This window comes from Lampetra planeri, chromosome 13, assembly GCF_965212315.1.
Source record: "Lampetra planeri chromosome 13, kcLamPlan1.2.h2, whole genome shotgun sequence".
NCBI classification, from domain to species: domain Eukaryota; kingdom Metazoa; phylum Chordata; class Hyperoartia; order Petromyzontiformes; family Petromyzontidae; genus Lampetra; species Lampetra planeri.
In genome coordinates, this window is record NC_136119.1 from 11095336 (window position 1) to 11114990 (window position 19655).

The following is a 19655-nucleotide window of genomic DNA, read 5'->3' on the forward strand; positions in this document are numbered from 1 at the left end:
TGTTCTTGTATCAAGTAAACGTTGATTAACATAACCATATTTATTCGTTTGTAAATATTTCAGTACTACAATACTGTACGGCAGAGGTGTGGACTCGAGTCATGTGACTTGGACTCGAGTCAGACTCGAGTCATGAATTTGATGACTTGCGACTCGACTTGGACTTGCATAACAATGACTTTGTCCCACCTATGAGATGTGGACTCGAGTCATGTGACTTGGACTCGAGTCAGACTCGAGTCATGAATTTGATGACTTGCGACTCGACTTGGACTTGCATAACAATGACTTTGTCCCACCTCTGCTGTACGGTATGTGCAAATTGTGCTAAGCAAAGGAGAAAAATGCGAACGAACTGATTTATGAGTCTTTAAAATGAGTAATGGGGACATTATTGTGTAGATGGCCTTCAATTTTGTACGATTAATCTCATTGATGGTTTTATACCAAGATGTCACTTTTAACAGGGTATAATATACCCAGACGTAAACTTGGATGACATGAAGTTGAATAAGAGGGATTATAATCACTCAAATGAGTGGGTGTATGAAGGTTCTCACAGCAATGGCATAGCAGAATAAGAATATTGAAAGTTAGAAATTAACAAGCTGCATGGCGCTCTCGTTAGTGTGCTTGATTCACAGTTGGTTCAAATTAAAATCCTGGTTCGGGATTGATAGCTTCGTATCTCTCTCGACTCATCGCATGGATTCATCAGTCCCTGTCGTTAAACCCGCAACCACCCGACACAGCTAATTGGTAAGGTTTGTCACGTAAACAAAACGTGCCAATCATTCACGGGTTCAGCACACCTGTGTATCGGAAAGTACTCGCATTGCATCAACACATGCAATTAACCCTTGTTGACATGAGCGGTAACAGCGTTTTGAATACGTGAACAATAATGACAGTTGAGAGGTAAAAAAATTGACAACTTTCTGTTCGGTATTCCCCAAGCAGGCATGCATGACCCAACAGCATTAGCTAATGCAATAATTCAATATTTATTTCGCCAAGCCCCCGGAGCTTCGGGCTTTTCATTTCACCTAATGGAGTTAAAGTGCTTTGTGTGCGGGTGCTGTCATTCGGGACGCGTACATCAACAGCTAGTTCTTTTCGGCCACGTCTTTCGAGACAAATAGATTGCCGACACATTCCCAAAGTTGGTGCGTCGGGTACACTTGGAGAAATGAAGGCGAACGTATTTCCCCGTCATTTAAATAACTGAATATCTATATACTCGAATACACACCACGCAAATCCCTTGGTTGCCCCCATATTGCACTGGGATATAATGAATAGGATTGAAAGGACCACGAATAATGGGAGAATTTGAAGACCCCAATAGCTCGCGTGGCTCATAGGAGAAGAAGTTGCAGATAAGAAGAGGCATATTCATCTTCTTGGTTCTTTCGGTAAAGTCACGTAGAATGGAAATAATAAAATAATAAAAATAAAACATAATAAAATAATTCTCACGACGTTTCGGCCACAACGCAAGCAGCCGTCCTCAGGTGAAGAACAGGTCTGTCGAGAAGACAGAGTCTGAATAAATCGAAATTTAAGAGGCATATTGTAAACATCAACTTGACCACAGGTTTAAGATAACATGCACAGTACACTGGAGCTTATTTTTAGACGTTTTCCGAATGCTTAGTTAATATGTTTTATGGATTCTGCGTGCTTGGTTAAGTAAGACAACTGTTTGAGCAGGTGAAGGATAAATATCATGAAATTTAAGTAAATAACAGTCAAAGTGGCTCAAGCGGCTGTAAAAATAAGTCGAGCAGCTTCTGAATAAAATGACGTAAATTCTAAATAAATATGGGTGGTAACTCTTAGGTTAAACAAAGCAACTGTGCCAGCCTCACAAACAGCATGACCCACACACGATGAAGTTACATTCAACCATGCAGTCCCGAATGATAATAAAACCTCGGAGCCCAAGGATTAAATACCCGAATTTCCCCTCCAAAAGCTAACCAGGTTCAACGCTGCTCAGCTTCCAAGATCTGGAAGGACTGAGCACATTCTGGGTCATTTGATCATATCAGATAGATGATGCATGAAAAAGAGTGAGCATTTTAACACGTAGGTTTTTGCGATCGATATTATTCATAATTTTAAAGATTTTAGCCCTTTAGTATTACTTATACTTTGTAACGATAGTATAGTTAGAGTGTATACCTTTTATATAAGTTAAGATTCCCACTTGTTCAATGTATGCACCGTCCCGCCATAGTGAATTCCTCGTTTGTGCAAACTTACATGGCGATTAAAACCGTTTCCGATTCTGATTCTGATTCATAATCTAGGTTTTTTGGGTTAGATCGCGTAGGTATAAATGTATCTTAACATGCCACCACCACCCGACACAGTCAGTAAGGGATTTGTCACGTGAATAAAATGTGCAAATTAGTTACTATTTCAGCCGGCCAGTGTGTTGGAGAGTAAATACACAACATTTACAATTTGAGTATTACGACGTTTCTGGCAAATCGCCAATGATGCCGGATGTAATTACCAGCGAAACGTCGTAATACTCAAATTGTAAATGGTGTGTATTTACTCTCCAACACACCGGCGGGCTGAAGCAGTAATTAATTGGCACCTTTTGTTACGTGACAAAGCTTACTGGCTGCGTCGAGTGGTGGCGGGTTCCGACACATACTTACGCGATCTTACCCAAAACATCTTTATTATGAAGATTCAGCATTGATTGAGGATTCTTTAGATAGGCCAGGATGTCCAGAATACGTTATCAGCCGCTCACGCTGGTGGTGGTGGTGGGGGGCGTATAGCATTCGTGAAAATATAACCTATAGCTTATTCCCAAAAAAATATAACGAAATAATTTCTCAATGTCTGTAACAATTTTTCAATTCCAATCACCGTCACCCACAGGCCACTTTAACGCAATTACAGTGACACTTTGTAGCACCTGCCGTCAGCGTTCTGTATGAAAAAAAAATCAGTTTTGTCTACAACTAAGGTCATTTTTAAAATCAGCTGGGGTGAAAAAGCCCCCTTGACAAATTTGCCAATCGTAATTTCGCTTTCGCTACTGTGTATATGTGGCTCGAATTCGACAGTGCGATGTACACTTCTCTGTTTCCTGTGAGATTCATCAATCGCAGCAACTGCCTTTGTGAATAAAATAAAAACGTATTGTTGGGTTTTAGCAGGCGTCAACAAAGGATGCAAATGTTGGAATCTGTTGCCTCATTAATCATGTGTACAGTAATTGATACGAACAAATGATATTCAGTTCTACTGCGGGATCTTTCCACCTGACGACGATTGCTCGTGTTGCGATCGAAACGTCGTGATTTATCATTTATTTTTCTACCCACGTGACTTTACCGAAAGTACCAAAGAGTATGGATTGCTGCAGCCACGAAAGCTTCAAATCAAGATTGATATCCACTAGGTTTGTGCAATTGCCAGAATAAAGTGTCATTTAACCACCTTCTGAATCGGTGTATCCTCGTGGCATTTGTAACACATCACAACCCCTGCATTGGTTTCCACTTGCATAAGCAGCCCAATGTAATAGCCAAGCGCCATGCATTACACGCTCTGTGGCGCAAATACGATTTTCAGCAGAGTAAAACTAAACACTTAAAACGAATTGTCAGCTGTTAATTACATCTAATTAGAATGCAAATGAAGATGTAAGCAAGCATATTAATGAATAAAGTCAACATGTCAAAGCATCTTCCTGTTAACAAAATACAAATAATTCCCTTTGTTCAATTGGAGGAAAGCCTGACTGAGCCTCACAACTGTTTTTCAGCAGGATGCTGCATTCGGATGTTTGGCCAATTGCATGAAGGAGTATTCTTCAGGGTAGAGGAAACAGGAGTATCTGGAGAAAACCCGTCCTTCGGAGAATATAGGAAACACTCAAAGTGAGCGATAATTAGGGAAGAAATCAGTAGCACCGCCTGTGAAACAAACATTCGTGTTACCAGTCTAAACTAAACTATTTTTATTTTACCGGCTAAGGCCCACTGAGATACATAGCTCTATTTCAGAAGCGACCTGGCCACCACAAATGATAGCTCAACGATGTGGCTTATCACGTGGAAATTTATAGCAGCCAAACGCTCTAAAAACATGTTGATTCTTAATGTGGAGGGAACAACTGGAGGACCCAGAGAAAAATCCACACGGCCACTGGGAGAGAGAGACCAAAGTCCAAATATACAGTCGTCAGGGTCGGGATCAAGCCCACGGCTTCCTGTATACCAGGCGAGGGAGTAAACATCTCCTAGCCACCGTGGCGCCAAGTGGACAAGACAACCTCTGTCAACTCTCGAGAAAGGGCCACTCATTAAAAAAAAACTGCCGAGCAGGGATGACAGAGCAAGCCAAACCTCAGCCGGGACTTTATTGCGAGTCACGCACTCATAACCACCGCCCCGCCCCCCCCCCCCCTCGGGCCACTATCACGCGTGCACCGCGATCGGCGAACCGCGAGACGGCGTGGCTCCGAGGAGCGCGCTTGCTACCTTTCCCGGACGGGGTGACCTTCCTTGAGCCAGCGCAAGCTGGGACGCGGGTGGCCGCTGACGGCGCAGTCCAGGGTGGCGCCCGATCCCGCCCGCACCGTCACGTCGCTGGCGTGGCGCAGAAACACGGGCTTCCGCGGGACGCTCGACTCTGCACGCCGCACACACACGCGCACAGCGACATTTCACGAGGGTTCCCCACGTCACGAGCGACACAGGCAACCGCCGAAGCCACCGTGGGAGCGTCGTCACCCCCTCTCTCCCCCGCCTGGCTGAGTGCATACGGAGTTTTTTATGTTGAGCTGTAAACCTGCAATAGCATTCGCTGGGAGCGGTCTTCCGTCGCCTTCCTCAACAGTGATTTCCAGGGGACACCATCACCAGATGCGGTCACATGTCACGTCATAAAACAATCTGTCCATGTCGTGTCATGCAACTTGGTAGCAACCAGGCCTGGGGTGCCGAGAGCCTTTTTAGCCGGCAGTTTCCAGGTTCATGAGGGGCCTTCCTAGGTACCGTAGTAGGCAGTGATGGGAAGTTCCCATTTCTACGGTGAGTCGAATGCCAATAGGATAACTGCCGTTGACTTCCTCCACAAATTGGTGCCAATTGTAAATGATTCCAGAGCGATGATGAGCCACGTAAACCTCCATTCAGGATTTAAAGTCACAACCCTTCAAATTGTGAAATGCTCACTCTACAGCTGAGCCACCGGACCAGATAATCCTATAATCCAACACCACATTACCACCACCACCACCATCATCATCACCAGTATTATTTGAAAAACAATTGTGTACTAAGTTTACCCATGATGAGGAATCAACGGTATAGTTAGCCGGTGCTACTGTACTGCTATGATCATGCCCACAATGATGTTGTACTTCATTCCTTTCATATGAATCGATGCAGGACATCTACCACTTCATGTATCTGTTGCTACAATTAAACACTAAGTGGGCAAGTCTTTCACGCTTGCTGAACAGGGGCATTAAGGCCCAAAAATGCCAAGCAGCCAGTAACAAACAGCGCTCATGAAGGCGTAAAAGGTAAGCGTTAACGTAACTCTTCAAACAAGCAATGCTATAAGAACTTGGGAAACGAGACGATAGGAGGCAATTCCAAATTCAAGCAGTGTCCTGGATTTAAGTTTGGCCATGCTACGCAGAATGATTCATGTCCAACACAAGCTCCCAGCGTTGGTGTAACTGCCCAATCGCTTGTTAAGTACCAAGTCACGTGCTTCCGCAAGTCTGCTCTGCATGTGCTTGGTACGTCGTCGTGAAAACATGTCAATGTGTTGTTTTATTCAATGCTCTCTGGAATTTGTCATGAATGATAGATTAAGGGGTTTTTTCCGAAGAAGGAGAAAAAAGACATAGTTGCTACAGGGATTTAAAAACGATGGTAATGTAAACACACTTTTATCTTTAAAACACGTGTGTTTTTAAGCACAGCAAACAGGCGGGATGAAAGCCAGGCGGCAATAATCGTGACGACGCTTTGTTATTCATGAGTTCCCCTGGCTGTACATTTACGCAAAATAAACCATCAAGTCAAGTGCTGTTAGTGAGTTCCTATTAAGGCCAGCAGGGTACACGTGGGGGTGATGTATTTGGCACCATGCACTGCACAAGGTGCTCATATTAGGCTGAGTTGACCTAGGCGAGGCTCAGCCCACCACGTCCATTAGCCAGGAATTGCATTGAGTTGCCAAGAGACCAGAGCAGTGTGCTAACCACGACGCTTACGCACGCAAAACAAAGTTCCCTCCTAAATTTCGATGTAAAGCTTTCGTGACTGCAGGGATTCATCTTCTTGGTTCTTTCGGTAAAGTCACGTAGAAGGGAAATAATACAATAATAATAATAAAACATAATAATAAAATAATTCTCACGACGTTTCGGCCACAACGCAAGCAGCCGTCCTCAGGTGAAGGTCTGTCGGGGAGACAGCGTCATTCAGACGCTGTCTCCCCGACAGACCTGGTCTTCACCTGAGGATGGCTGCTTGCGTTGTGGCCGAAACGTCGTGAGAATTATTTAATTATTATATTTTCTTTTTATTATTTTATTATTTCCCTTCTACGTGACTTTACCGAAAGAACCAAGAAGAAAAAGTTCCCTCCTCTTTAGCCTTGCTGGGGCAAGTGCCATTAGCTAGCACCCATCAAACGTGGCATTGCACATGAATGGGTCATGTGACCAACACCACACTCAATTGCACACACACAAAGATAATGACCCCTTGTTTACTCTTAAAGACTGCATGGGCGAGTGAGGCCAGAGATGATCTATTAATGCCTGTGTAGACGGTGAGACAGGCACTACGCCTGGCTGCCTTTGTCTTCCCCAGTGCTGCTGTTCACACATTGCACGGAGTGATCATTAAAAACGAAGTTGAACAACATAGCACTGGTGACAGGTAAAATACCACTCGACACTGATGTTATCCATGGCCTGGAATTTAATTCATATTGCCAGTTTCTTCTGCAGTGCAATCACCATTGTGCCACTGCTCCAAGAGAGAGACAAAGGTTCCCCGTACAGGCTACACACGCAGATCGGGCAAGTGCTTTTAGCGAACACATGTGAAGGTGGGCACAGTGCACGAGGGGGTCGGGGTGGCCATGCCCACGCCCGACCACCTTTGTCTTTCCAGTGCCGATGTTTACGCACTGCGCCGGAGACTCAATGAAAGCAGAGTGGACCTAGGAGAGGCCTAGGACCAGTTCGGATATGAGCGGCCGTGAGTAGGAATCGAACTCGGGTACCACTACGCCATTCCCCTGGCCTATACGCACACGTGGAGCGCTGATTAACTGAACAATACGCACGCAGGTGGAGGGAATCACAGTGTAATGCCACGGCTGCCTGATACATTTTCCTGCGGAACGGCGCATTTGAGACAAATTATTCTGCCCGATGCAGGGAGGGGAGGAGAGCCACGAGAAGACCAGGAGAGAATATGCCGCTGTGTCTTCCCCCACAAACTCAACGGTGACAAAATCACCCAGCAGCGGTGTACGATCCCCCGAGACTCCTCGGCAATGGGAAATGCATAATTAAAATGTAAATTGTATGACGCGGGCTTTGAGATGAAATTAAACAAAACGGTCCGACAGGTGCGTTTCTCAAAAAAACTTTAAAGACGACTCGGGGAGTTACAAAGAATGCGAACGCGGGATTAGCGCGTCGGTGTTCTCACGCTGGCGACGCACCCACGAAGGCGCGGGTTGCCGCGTGTTAACGGTCCAATGATGGGAAGTTGCGCAAGATGCACCACACTCGCACTCGTGCGATTGTAAACATTCTGAGACGGTGGCGTGCGATGAGCATCAGTCTTGCGAAGGTGAAGGCGCAGCCCTGCAATTGCGTGCTCATACCACTGCTATCAGAAGAACTTCCACTATAGGCAGCTGTCGAGAGACGTTCTAGAGCAGCGGTCCCCAACCTTTTTGGCACCAGGGACCGGTTTCGTGGAAGACATTTATTCACGGACCGGGGGGGGTGGGGGGGGGTCATCATTGGGTCATTCCCCCTTTTCAAAGAAGCTCTCCAGTGACGTTTGTTTTTTACTCGTTTTAGCTACTAGGGGTTAGCAGCTCGTGGGCTCACCAAAACTGTGACTGAGACAAGTGCGCAGTGCGGGAAAGAGGCGCGGGTGCAAGTGGTGAATAAAACGATGGGGGCGAGCCACGCGCGGACTCGCCGCTCGCCTCCTGCTGTGCGGCCCGGTTCCTAACAGGCCGTGGTCCGGTACCAGTCCGCGACCCAGGGGTTGGGGACACCTGTTCTAGAGGACAATGGGCCTACTCTTCCACCCTGGCCAAACACCTCGAACGGGGTGGGAGCAACCACACTTTACCCCACCACACAACAGCTGCCGATGGAATAACTAACAACGTGTGAACATCCGCTTTGTTGCACGGCAATTACTACACCCGGGGGACTTTCAAGGTTTACGCTACTACTTTGTACAGGAGGATGTGTGTTAGAATGTATACAAATGCTTGTCTAAAATACCACAAGAGCTAAAGACGTACAAATTATTGATTGAGGAAAAAAAAGTAACCATAATATTATGAGGAGACAACAGACATCTCACTCACTGTTATGAATGACCACGTTGGGCCTGGACAAGAAATGTAATTAGACATGATGACAAGTAAGAGACAACTTCAGTGACAGACTGACAGCACAGAGGGAGAAGACAGCCAAGGAGAAATGGCAAAGTAATCAAATAAGAGAACATGTGGTATGCGAGTTGGATTGGAATAAAACAGGGATAGCTGAGGTGAAAGTACCACGGTAAAGTGTCAATACAGAAGTGGATGCTCGAGATTGTTTTCTGCGATGGTGATATTGGGTTGCCCATTGTTATTTGAATTATCGCAAGATGCATGCAGATTATTGGTGTGTGTGTTATACAAGCAATTTAATCTGCTACACTTGACACTGGAAGTCTCCAAGACAGTAATTTCTGCCTCAGTCATCACAAACCTATAAACATTATCTGCATACAATTAGATTATGACCCCCCCCCCCCTCCTCTTGTTCTGCCACTTAATGATAGTGACCAAAGTGAACTGGTTTCAATCATAAGAAGACGATTTTGAAAAAAGTCAGTGTCTCCAAATTTCAGTGTCCATTCAAAGTGGCAGCGCTCACCTCAATGTTATCTTCCCGTAGCAGGCATTTGCGATGTGGCCCTCAATTTGTTTATCCCAAATTTGAGCGTCTCAGATGCGTGACAGGGGCAAAAAAAAAAAAACTGGAAACCCTGGAGAACACCCACAAATAATGAGAGCCGGTCGCCCACGCTCGGGCAACTTGCAGGCACGCCCCTTTGCACTCACAGGACGTATGTAAGATGTTTCATGTCCATGTTTTTGTTTGTTGCGGTTGCACCCGATTCAAGAGCCGAATGGCTCACAGGGCTATACCAAATAAATGAAACTGAACAAAATGAAAATGAATGTGCGTATGTTGAACATCTTTCGCGCCATACGTAGCCAAGCGTGCTAATCGGAGGTGCCAATCGGAGTGCACGACACTAGGTTTGATCAGAAGTAGATCTTCTGGGAAATATGTAAATCTTCCCAGGACATTGAAACTCCTGGTATTTGTCAGTTTGCAGCTGTCATTCCAGGAAATGTGTTTGCATGTAGGTCTCCTCCCCTCCGATAATGCGGGAGACTCTCCTTCCCATGAAATGTCCCAATTTGTGTCCCGGTTCATGGAATGCCACACTCGCCCGTGCTTTCCATGCGAAGGTCACAGCGTTTCTATTCCTACGTTTCTATTCTTGCCGTACGGACGCAAGAATAGAAAACATTGTTAGCGGCGGCACCCCTGACATAGATGATACCACCTCCGTGGTCAGCAGCGGGGGGGGGGGGGGGGAGTATGCCGTGGTGTCATGATTAGTTAGCACACTGGACTTGCAATCCCACAGGTTAGTGGTTTGATTCCATCTACCCGGCACGGCAGTTGAAACAATGGCCGGGTTTCTTAAATCCCCAGCGTCTCTGTGGACCCCGCAGTACAAACCCGTACACCACAGTTAGTCGACTGGCAGGCTGCGTATGGCAGGATAAACTTAGGGTACTACCACCCCTTACAAGACGTCTGACCAGCGTGGAAGAGTAGGCAAAAATACTCTCTAGAGGCCTTCACTAGAGCTCGCTCGAGTGGAGGCCCTTTCCCGCCAGCAGTGGCGTGAGCGAGACATTTCAGGGCCGCACCTTTGCCTTTTATCTTTACCATAAGCGGCACAAACACAGCAGGCCTTGGGCTTAGGCATCTGGAACGACGACAACGCTGGGGGGGGGGGTCGGTGGGCGACGTACCGGCTAGGACCTCGAGTTCGGCCTCGTCGCTGGCCCGCGAGCTGGCGATGTTTTCGGCCACGCAGCGGTAAACGCCGGCGTCGCCTGCCTCCACGTGCTCCACCAGCAGCGCCCCGCCGGCCAGAAGCGCCAGCCGGCGCCCGTCGAGCGTCAGGTTCGCCCGGTCCTTCTGCCACCGCACGCCGGGCATCGGCTCGCCCCCGACCTCGCAGGAGAGGACAGCGGCGTCGCCCACGTGCGCCGACACCGGCTCGGGCTGCACCGTGACGCGGGGAACTCCTGCGGTCGCGAGGGCGGCAGCGGCAGCGCCAGGGGTTGGGAGTGGGACAACGACAACGGATTGACTGTGCTGTGTGTGCGTATGTCGAGAACTTGTTATTTCGCACCGCACGTGGCCAGCCGTGCTAATTGGAAGTGCGGGGAAGGACAACAAACTGAACACGACAAGGCAAGGGCACTTGACCGTTGGGGGCTGCAGGGTGGTGGCAGTGCGGTGGTAACGCCCGAGGCTCGTGGCCAGGTCTGGGTTCGATTGCTGAGTCGGGGCGCCTTTCTGTGTCGAGTTTGTTATGTTCTCCCCCTACTCTGCACGGGTTACCCTGGTTCTCTCTCGTAGATGTGTCTTTCACTTTTTGAACGAGAGCCCGGCACAAAGCACAAACCGTACGAGCACAGACACTCTGCGGACAAAAGCGCGAACTCAGTGCTCCTGGGTGCCACATCAGTGGCACATTGTATCCGTCCACTTCCTAGACCTCTACTGAGTCAATGCATCCTCAAATCGGATACGTGGTATACTTTTAGAGCATCAGCAGTAGCCGTCCATAGGGGGGTGCGGGGCCTGGGACAAATCACGCCGTGCTGGCCACCGACACCTTCAAACTCAACCAAAAGTATTATTTCTGACACGGTGACGTCAAAGCGCGGAGCCTCCCCCAAAGCGCGGGGTCCGGGGCAATCACCCCGATTCGCCCTGTACCCCAGGGACGGCTCTGAGTCCGGCCACAGCACGGTGCCAGTCTTAAGAAGTGCTGGACAACAGCACTTTTTCCTGCAGCCTGCCAGGCAAAACCGCGGCGCACTCGCCTTCGCATATGCTTGTGTGGGGTCACGTGTGTGCGGTGTGCGTGTGCACGCCTCGAGTAAACACGATGCATTCATATCAGCAAACAGCGACATCGACAGCTGTGTATATACGCCTACGCATATAAAAATATGTTCATATGAGACTTGAAATTTTACAGTGGAAGTTGGGATAAGCTCTATACCAGCACTCCACTCACCAACAACCCATCGACAGCATAATCACCGTGGATCTATGTTGTCGTCATATATTATCCAAGTGGCAAACGCGTGGCATGTAATATTTTTCCACATTGCAGTTATGCATTATTAAAGCTGTTAAATTATCCGGTGCCAGAACTCATAATTGCTCATAATTGGAAGATCATAAACTCAAAACATCAACCCTCCATGGTCTTAAAATAGCTCCCACCCTGTAGATATCCATCCTTTTTGTCAATACCCACCGTAAAGGTATTGGTGGTTATTTGACCAAACTCCACATTCTGGTCAGAGCAGGTTGGTGAAAGTGGGCAGCATATACATGGAAGCACAGTACAGGACAACAATGCATTTTTAGATAGTTCCATCGGCTGCGTACAGCGTAGCCCCACAGCAGCCAATAGCAACCAGCGTTATGCATGATGGTCGCTCATCCAAGCATTATCCAGGATTAACTCTCCTTAGCTTTCAAGATCAGACAATATCAGGGCTCCCACCGTGAGAGTGCGGGAATCCACGCTGCTGGCTCAGGTCAACCAAACGATGCGAGCACTCTCTCAAGCAAGTTTGAGCGGAGAAGGGTTTCTTTGTGATTTTAAATAGTTATATAATTGCACGGGCAGAGAGTCGTAAACCAATTCCGTGTCCCGTCCTGCCCCAGTGGGCCCGTAAAACCCCTCGGACTTGTTGCGTGCCCGAGCCTGCGCCGCTGCGGTGACGAAGACGAAGACGCACCACCCAACCTCACCGCAATCGCCCCGCGGGTCTCCTCGCCGAGACTGCGTCATCTAACAAAGGGCAGCTACGTCTGCCGAGACGAGACGGGCAAAAGTTTCCATGGCTCGCCGCGTCGTAAACAAGCGGTGGGCTTTCAAAATAAGCCGCCGCTTCTCTCGGCCGCAAGCCGGTCGGGTTACCGTGCCACGAACGTAAATGAGCAGTTTTGTTTCCCAGTGCAAGTAAGAGGGCATCCAAGATGACACGCCCCGATAGAAAGTGTTGACACGACTACAGACCTTTTCAGCCTCCCAAGGATGAAGGTTAGTTGGAAGGGTTTTCTGGTTTATAATGAAAATGCTACCTTTAAGAATGTTGTTTTCCCCCTTACAATGTACGCAAACGATTGAAGCCATTAAAGTGTCCGCTCAAAATAAGAAAGATGAAAAGCAACAATCTCCAAAAACACACGGGCATTTTCTTTTTTTCGTTAACATTGCAACAAAAAAACTATTCGATTAAATGACAATATAAACATATTTTTAATGCCTGGCCGCATAGCCATATTAAACAGTCATTTCGAAATAAAGCATAGCTTTAGCAACAACAACAAAAAACACCAGAGTTTGAGATGGGGTGGATATGTGTGAGTTTAAACAACCTCAGCTGTGGCATTAGAATCCAGCAGCACGTCATGCACCATAGGTCACGTTCTACACCGTGGGTCACGTTCTACACGTGGGTCACGTTCTACACGTGGGTCACGTTCTACACCGTGGGTCACGTTCTACACCGTAGGTCACGTTCTATACGTAGGTCACGTTCTACACCGTGGGTCACGTTCTACACCGTGGGTCACGTTCTACACCGTGGGTCACGTTCTACACCGTGGGTCACGTTCTACACCGTGGGTCACGTTCTACACCGTGGGTCACGTTCTACACCGTGGGTCACGTTCTACACCGTGGGGCATAATGCGCCGCCGGGAATCGCGTGGTGCATATGCCCTGGCAGTTTTAAACGGCGAGGAGCTTCCACTTTAGGCACGGGTGATCAAAGTCTGAGCTTCCCTCGTGTTATTCTTTCAGGTACTTGAATAAAGGACCTAGGTTTTGCAAGCATCATTGTGTTTTTTTTGCGCCCTGCGTTTAGAGGTTAGGCGAGTGTAAAACATACAGTCAGCGCATGGAGTCCAGTCGGATGAAAAGCCATGTCTACGATCTGACAATAAAGGCGTATCTGAGACGACATTCCAATGCCATCATACCCACAGAGCTTTCACCCATTAAGAGAGTCTCTAACGCATATGAAAGACACTTTAATGTGGGGGTGTGTGTGCGTGCTCGCGTGCGAGCGAGCGAAGGGAGCGGCTGCAATGTGGCTGAAACACTGTGACAATGCCACCACTCTCCGGCGAGTTTCATTCGCAGCCATGCACATCAGTGTCTACTGGTTCAATCAACTTTGCAATGAAGTGTGTACTGATGCTCTCTGTTTTGTATCGCGACCAATATGTAACCATGCTTGTGTAACTAAAGTCTGTAAGTGTAAGGTCTGTACCATCACATGACGCCAATGGAATGAAGCCGAGCAACTCGTTGGACCCTTCCTGCTGAAATAAATAACATCTATCTACCTAAATTTCGATTTAAAGCGTTCGTGACTGCAGGGATTCATCTTCTTGGTTCTTTCGGTAAAGAACCGTAGAATGGAAATAATAAAATAATACAAATAAAACATAAAATATTTATAAAACATAATAAAATAATAAAATAATTATTTAATTATGCTTCCTTTTTATTACTTCATTGTTTCCATTCTACGTGACTTTACCGAAAGAACCAAGAAGATCTATCTACCTCTCACATTTAACCAACTTTTATTGGAAAAAATTTTTGATGATACTGCATTGGCAGTGACACAATAAGCACAAATTACAAGCAATCAAACTCTGTACATTCGTCAATAACACGGTTGTTAAACAGCAAAAAAGGTATATAATTAGTGGCATTTCAGGCTATGGCTCTCCTTCACAGCAGATCGAGGCTGATAATTACACTTACAAAACAAATACCCAAAGAGATAATGGGCTTTACATAACCCATCAAAGGCAACGTTTCAAAGGAGAATTTATATTATTCTTTGTTTTAATAGATAGTGTTGATGGCCCTCGTCCAGTTTTGGAAATTCCCCATTCCTATTGTGTGTCTGTCCATAGGACAACGTCCGCCAACGTTCTACAAGGTTGTACTCATTTCATCATCGTCTTGCTGGAGGAGCCAAAATGTGATCAGGACTTCCAACATTGTGTTCGTTTGTCGAGGGTTCTACGGCAGGAGCGACAACAACAAAAACACCCTCGATGTAACGAAATTCATTTTCGATATTTTACTAGCTGTAAAATGAAATATCCTTTTGCATTGCTGGCTATGAAGTAATTATTGTTGTACCTTTCGATTTAAAGCTTTCGTGACTGCAGGGATTCATCTTCTTGGTTCTTTCGGTAAAGTCACGTAGAAGGGAAGTAATTAAAGAATACAAATAAAACATAATAAAATAAAATTCCTCTTGATAGTCAAATTATGTTGTCAAGGCGCCCTTCCCCTCTTCCATCCCAGCTTAAATATACGCTCCAAGCGTGGTGGTGTTTCATTCAGACGCTGTCTCCCCGACAGACCTGGTCTTCACCTGAGGACGGCTGCTTGCGTTGTGGCCGAAACGTCGTGAGAATTATTTTATTATGTTTTATTTTTATTTTGTATTACTTCCCTTCTACGTGACTTTACCAAAAGAACCAAGAAGATATTGTTGTACCCTCACAATCATAGTAATGACTTACTCGGGAGCTGCAAAGCAGTGGTTCACCTGCTGTGCTTTGAACCTAGTGACCTGATTGTGTTACCTGGCCTTGGTTAAGATCTAGTAGCAGATGAACAAAGGCCCATTAATTACTGGATCATTATTACGACTTTACAAAGTTTGTTCCACCGGTAAAAAATTGAGGGTGATTAATACAGCATCACTGTTTGGTCTGCGAATATTTTTCAAGAACTTTGCACCTCATGGATTTCAGACTGGGTCCTATGCTAAGGCCTTCATTGATTTATTTTTTTCTCTGAACTTAGCACAGACCTCGCTTAGGGTTGACTCAAACTAAAATCACTGCCTCTATTGTGTCAGCAATGAGGAAGCAAAGGTTGCTTGTAATGATACGATCTATAATGAACAATTGCGAATACATCCTGGCCTAGCATAATAACCAGGCTTAAAAGAAGGATTGGTTTTTTTATCCATCTTTCCACATGTTCAATGGAAGCATTTGTTCAACATCTTCTTCAACCAATCAATATAAAAGACTAAAATAACAGTCTACGTACGTGTAATTGTAAATATAAAACGGGTACCACATTTTGACTGCATGAATGCATACCGTATAAGTTACAGATGTAAAATGTGCGTATGTACGTCATCACATATTTGCTATACGTGGCTTTTTTTTTATTCAAGAACCCAAAACACAGCACTAACATTGAAGAAGGGGAACGCAGGTGGCAAGTGGTATACATGCATCATTCAACACCACGGACACCCTTGCAAAGGAGATGTCCCATGTCGAACGAATGGGTTTAATTGTTCTGTGTTGTGCATTCCTCTCCAACCTACTGGGGTGCTCAAAGCAGTAATCAACAGTCCAGCGATTGTCTGTGTCGAGTGGAGGAGGGTGTACGACACAAATTTTAAATGTTTACCTTTTCAAAAGGGAATTTTATTTTCGTGTATTGCTTCGTGACGTGTGCTACCCTGCCTCCATACTTCTGTAATCATGTTCCAAAGTTTTCAACAACAGGATAAAGGTTGTCAAATTAAGAGTAGGCGATGACGTTATTTAAACCTCCCACGCTCCGTTCCAAATGCCTCTCCAGAGTTAGTTTGTCGTGTTTACCGACAGTGTCCGTTCAAATGTAAACGAAGCTAAGGCGCTCTTCACCTGCGGCGATGTTAATGGGTAAAACGTGTGAATGTGGACTGGGGTGGATGGCTAAGGACCAGGTTTTTTTTTGGAAGCGCTGATTTACAGCGCTTTTCTTGAACCCCGTGTGCTTGGAGAGGAGCGTAGAGATGAAGACGAGGAAGATTGATATGCTCATTTACAAAGCGAGCATCGCTTAAGGGCCAGCTTCACAGCTTCATTGCACGTGACGCACAGCGCACGGAAGATGTTATTAAACGACGGCATGAAAAATGAACGCAAAGGATCCGGCGGCGTGATTGATACAGAATGGCATTCTGAGCAATTGTTTTATGCTGCGGACGATTTCATATTCGCCGTCTGACATCCATCCTGCATCACCGCCGGTGGGGGGTGGGGGGCGGAGCTCTCATTGGGGCCCCAATCCAAACAAGAGTTTCCACCGGCCTGAGTTTAACACAAAAAAACGTGTGCGAGCGCACACCGTTAAAGACAGGTGCAGTCTTAATCATCGCTTAATTTCACAAGCGAACAAAGCGCACTAATTGGGGGAACGTGAAAATGAAGGTAATTACAACGGAACCTGTGCCCACCAAAAATTGAGCGCGTTGCAATATGAGAGCAAGTGAACGGTGAAATCTTGTGGATTGCGATGGAGCTCCGCTGTCGGCGAGGTCTGCATCACTGGCCAAACTCCCAGCGCTGCAGCTGAACTTTAGGCAAGTGTGGGCTGCGGGCAAAGTCATCAGTTCATCATTCCACGGTTGGCCGACCTTCGAAGAGCAAATCCTATCAGCTTGTAGAGAAAATGCGAGCAAAATGAATTTTGCCTGCTCTGCGGGCCTGTGATTGATGGCGGGACGGCAGCCTGAACTGCTGAGAGTGGTAATGCATTGAAATTCAGCACCTGCCTGAGGAATACACCCTCTCGCAACAAGACGCTATAATCATGTTCTGACCCCAATAGCCAGCTGCAGTACACAGAATATTAAGCCTCGCTTTATGCATATCTGTTAATTAATTATAAGGCATGGCAATTTGGACTATTGTGGCAAATAACAAGGTCCGGCCACTGATAGTCTGTCCTCTGCATCAATTCTTTGTGACAGCTGCATTGGAGAGTCACGTGAGCAGGGCGGCAGGCTGGCGCAGTGGCCACACTTGTGCCCCACAGCGAGGAGAGCCCGAGTTATCTTCCCGACCTGCGTGCCCTTTCTATGTGGACTTTATAAGTGGACTTTCTATGCGATCTCCTACTATTCTGCATGGGTTTCCAGCTCTCTGGTGTCCTCCCATAGCTTAAAACAAAGTTAAATCGAGCAAAGTAACCGGTATTGGCCAAACAACATAATGCTTTAAAAAAAATGTGCCTGCTAAATTTCTAAAATGTGGATTACAATGTAGCAACACCCCCCCCCCCCCCCCTTAAAACAGGGCAGGACCCTCCCGCAAAATAATTTAGACTGGGGACCTTTCAGGGTGAACAACCATGAACAGAATCCAGCACCATTGTCTTCATTTCTGGTTATGATTGCAAATCAATTGGATTCCATTGCTTTAATAAAAAACACGTGTGCCTCTGTATTGATGTAGGTTTGCACGGCTCGATGCCCGAGTAATTATCTTTCAAGCTACCCTTATGGGATAGCCGTGGCGCACGCCTCTGCTTTACAACTTCAGTCCCGCCTGAAGTAGTCGTACAACTTCAGGCAGTACTGCCTCAAGATTCCTCCAAGCTGAAACGTGTCTCTAAAAGTTAAAATGCAGCGCTGCAATTGCTTGCCCGTACCAATGCTGGCAGGAGAAGTGTCTCCCCACTTGAACGAGCTCAAGAGAGACCCTCCAGAGGGTATTTGGCCTAATCCACACTTCACCCAGACTTTACCCATCACACGTGACCTTCCGATCGGCTAAACTGCGGTGAACCCATTTGTATTGGTGGGGGAACAGAGGAAGGACATTTGACAAGCTTGCCCCATTGTTTCAACGGCCGAGTCAGGAACTCGAACCACAAATGAACCACAATACTTTTGCTGATCTCATCAAGGAGCATAAACCATCAAGCAACCTCCGGTCATCCTCGCAGCAGCAGTTTTAGGCTGGCCATCGAACAAAGACGGTGACCGCTTTCAGATGCGCTTCTGCGGCCGACTCGAACGGTCTTCCTTTCCGATATTAGGAAGCCAATGGACCTTTGCACTTTTAAATCTAGATTGAATTTTTTTTAATTTAGAACTGCTTTTTGTGTTTAGTTTGTTGTCCTTCCGACGCACCTCCGATTAGCACGGTTGGCTACGTACGGTGCGAAAGAAGTTCAACACACATACGCCACGGCAGCATCGTGGAATTTCTCTCTATAAATGGAATAGAGTGTGATAATGATATTCACCACGGTCAAAACAATGGCAATTAAAGCCCAGCAAGTCTCCAATTACTTTTCATTGTACCATCACTGAAGCTTCGTCTTATTATCGAAGAGTCTACATGCAGTGTTGACAACTTTAAAATAGAAACGTTCCTTGAATGTGATGATAAGCAGCTTGGATTTCCCTACTTTTGAAATGTTTTTTTTCCCCATTGAATAATTTACATTTAAAGTGAGATTTAAACAAAAAAAGTGTATCGAGATAGAGCATGCATGAGGAACATTCAACATAAAAAATTACTTCCATAGAAATCACCGCAGTTAGCAAGTGTGTAATCCCATCATTCCAAACAGATTGCTTGCAGTCTTAAAAACAAAATTCCCCCCCCCTCCCATCAAAAAACCTGTAACTTACATTCACGAAAGAAAAAAAAATACAATTGCTGTCACTTTAATTACAAGATTTGCTGTCAGTATACTTAGAGAATGACCCACTTTCAATGCCGGAAAAGTCAAACTCCTGTTTCCTCCCCCCCAAAAAAAGAGAGAGAATTGCCTTCGAGCGCCAACACAGAAGCTGCAGAACAAAGGGGGCCTCTCTCTCTCTCTCTCTCATTTAAAATGGCTGGTGGTGCCATGGTTATCCATGGCAAATGCTACACCATGGCAACAGAGTGGCCCTGGGGATCCCAGCGCTACACTCCCGAAGCATTGTGGCGGGGGGGGGGGGGTAGCACTGCAACATTTCCAGTAATTAGTGGCAATTTTCTGAATCTCACCTGTGCGGCGCGTAGCAACACAAAAAAACCACGAGCCAGACATCCATCTGATAATTGCAAAGGCAGTCAGTCTCCCTTTCGCTGTGACACACAAATAAGAAGTGACTCGAGGGGTAAGCTTTGACACGGAGAAACAGTGATTTCATTGTCCGTATTTATTCATTCGTTTTCCTAA

At 46.3% G+C, this 19655-nt stretch overlaps 1 protein-coding gene across 3 annotated transcripts in view; it reads right to left on the reverse strand.

The window, feature by feature from the left end:
* NEO1 (neogenin 1) overlaps nt 1-19655 on the reverse strand; it is a 171215-nt gene that overhangs the window by 93134 nt on the left and 58426 nt on the right. For all 3 annotated transcript variants that reach the window (XM_078600157.1, XM_078600158.1, XM_078600156.1), the window contains exons 3-4: nt 10366-10644; nt 4515-4665 (exon numbers count right to left, since the gene is read on the reverse strand). In XM_078600157.1, coding sequence (XP_078456283.1) covers nt 4515-4665; nt 10366-10644 — 430 coding nt within the window. The remainder of the gene's footprint in view (nt 1-4514; nt 4666-10365; nt 10645-19655) is intronic.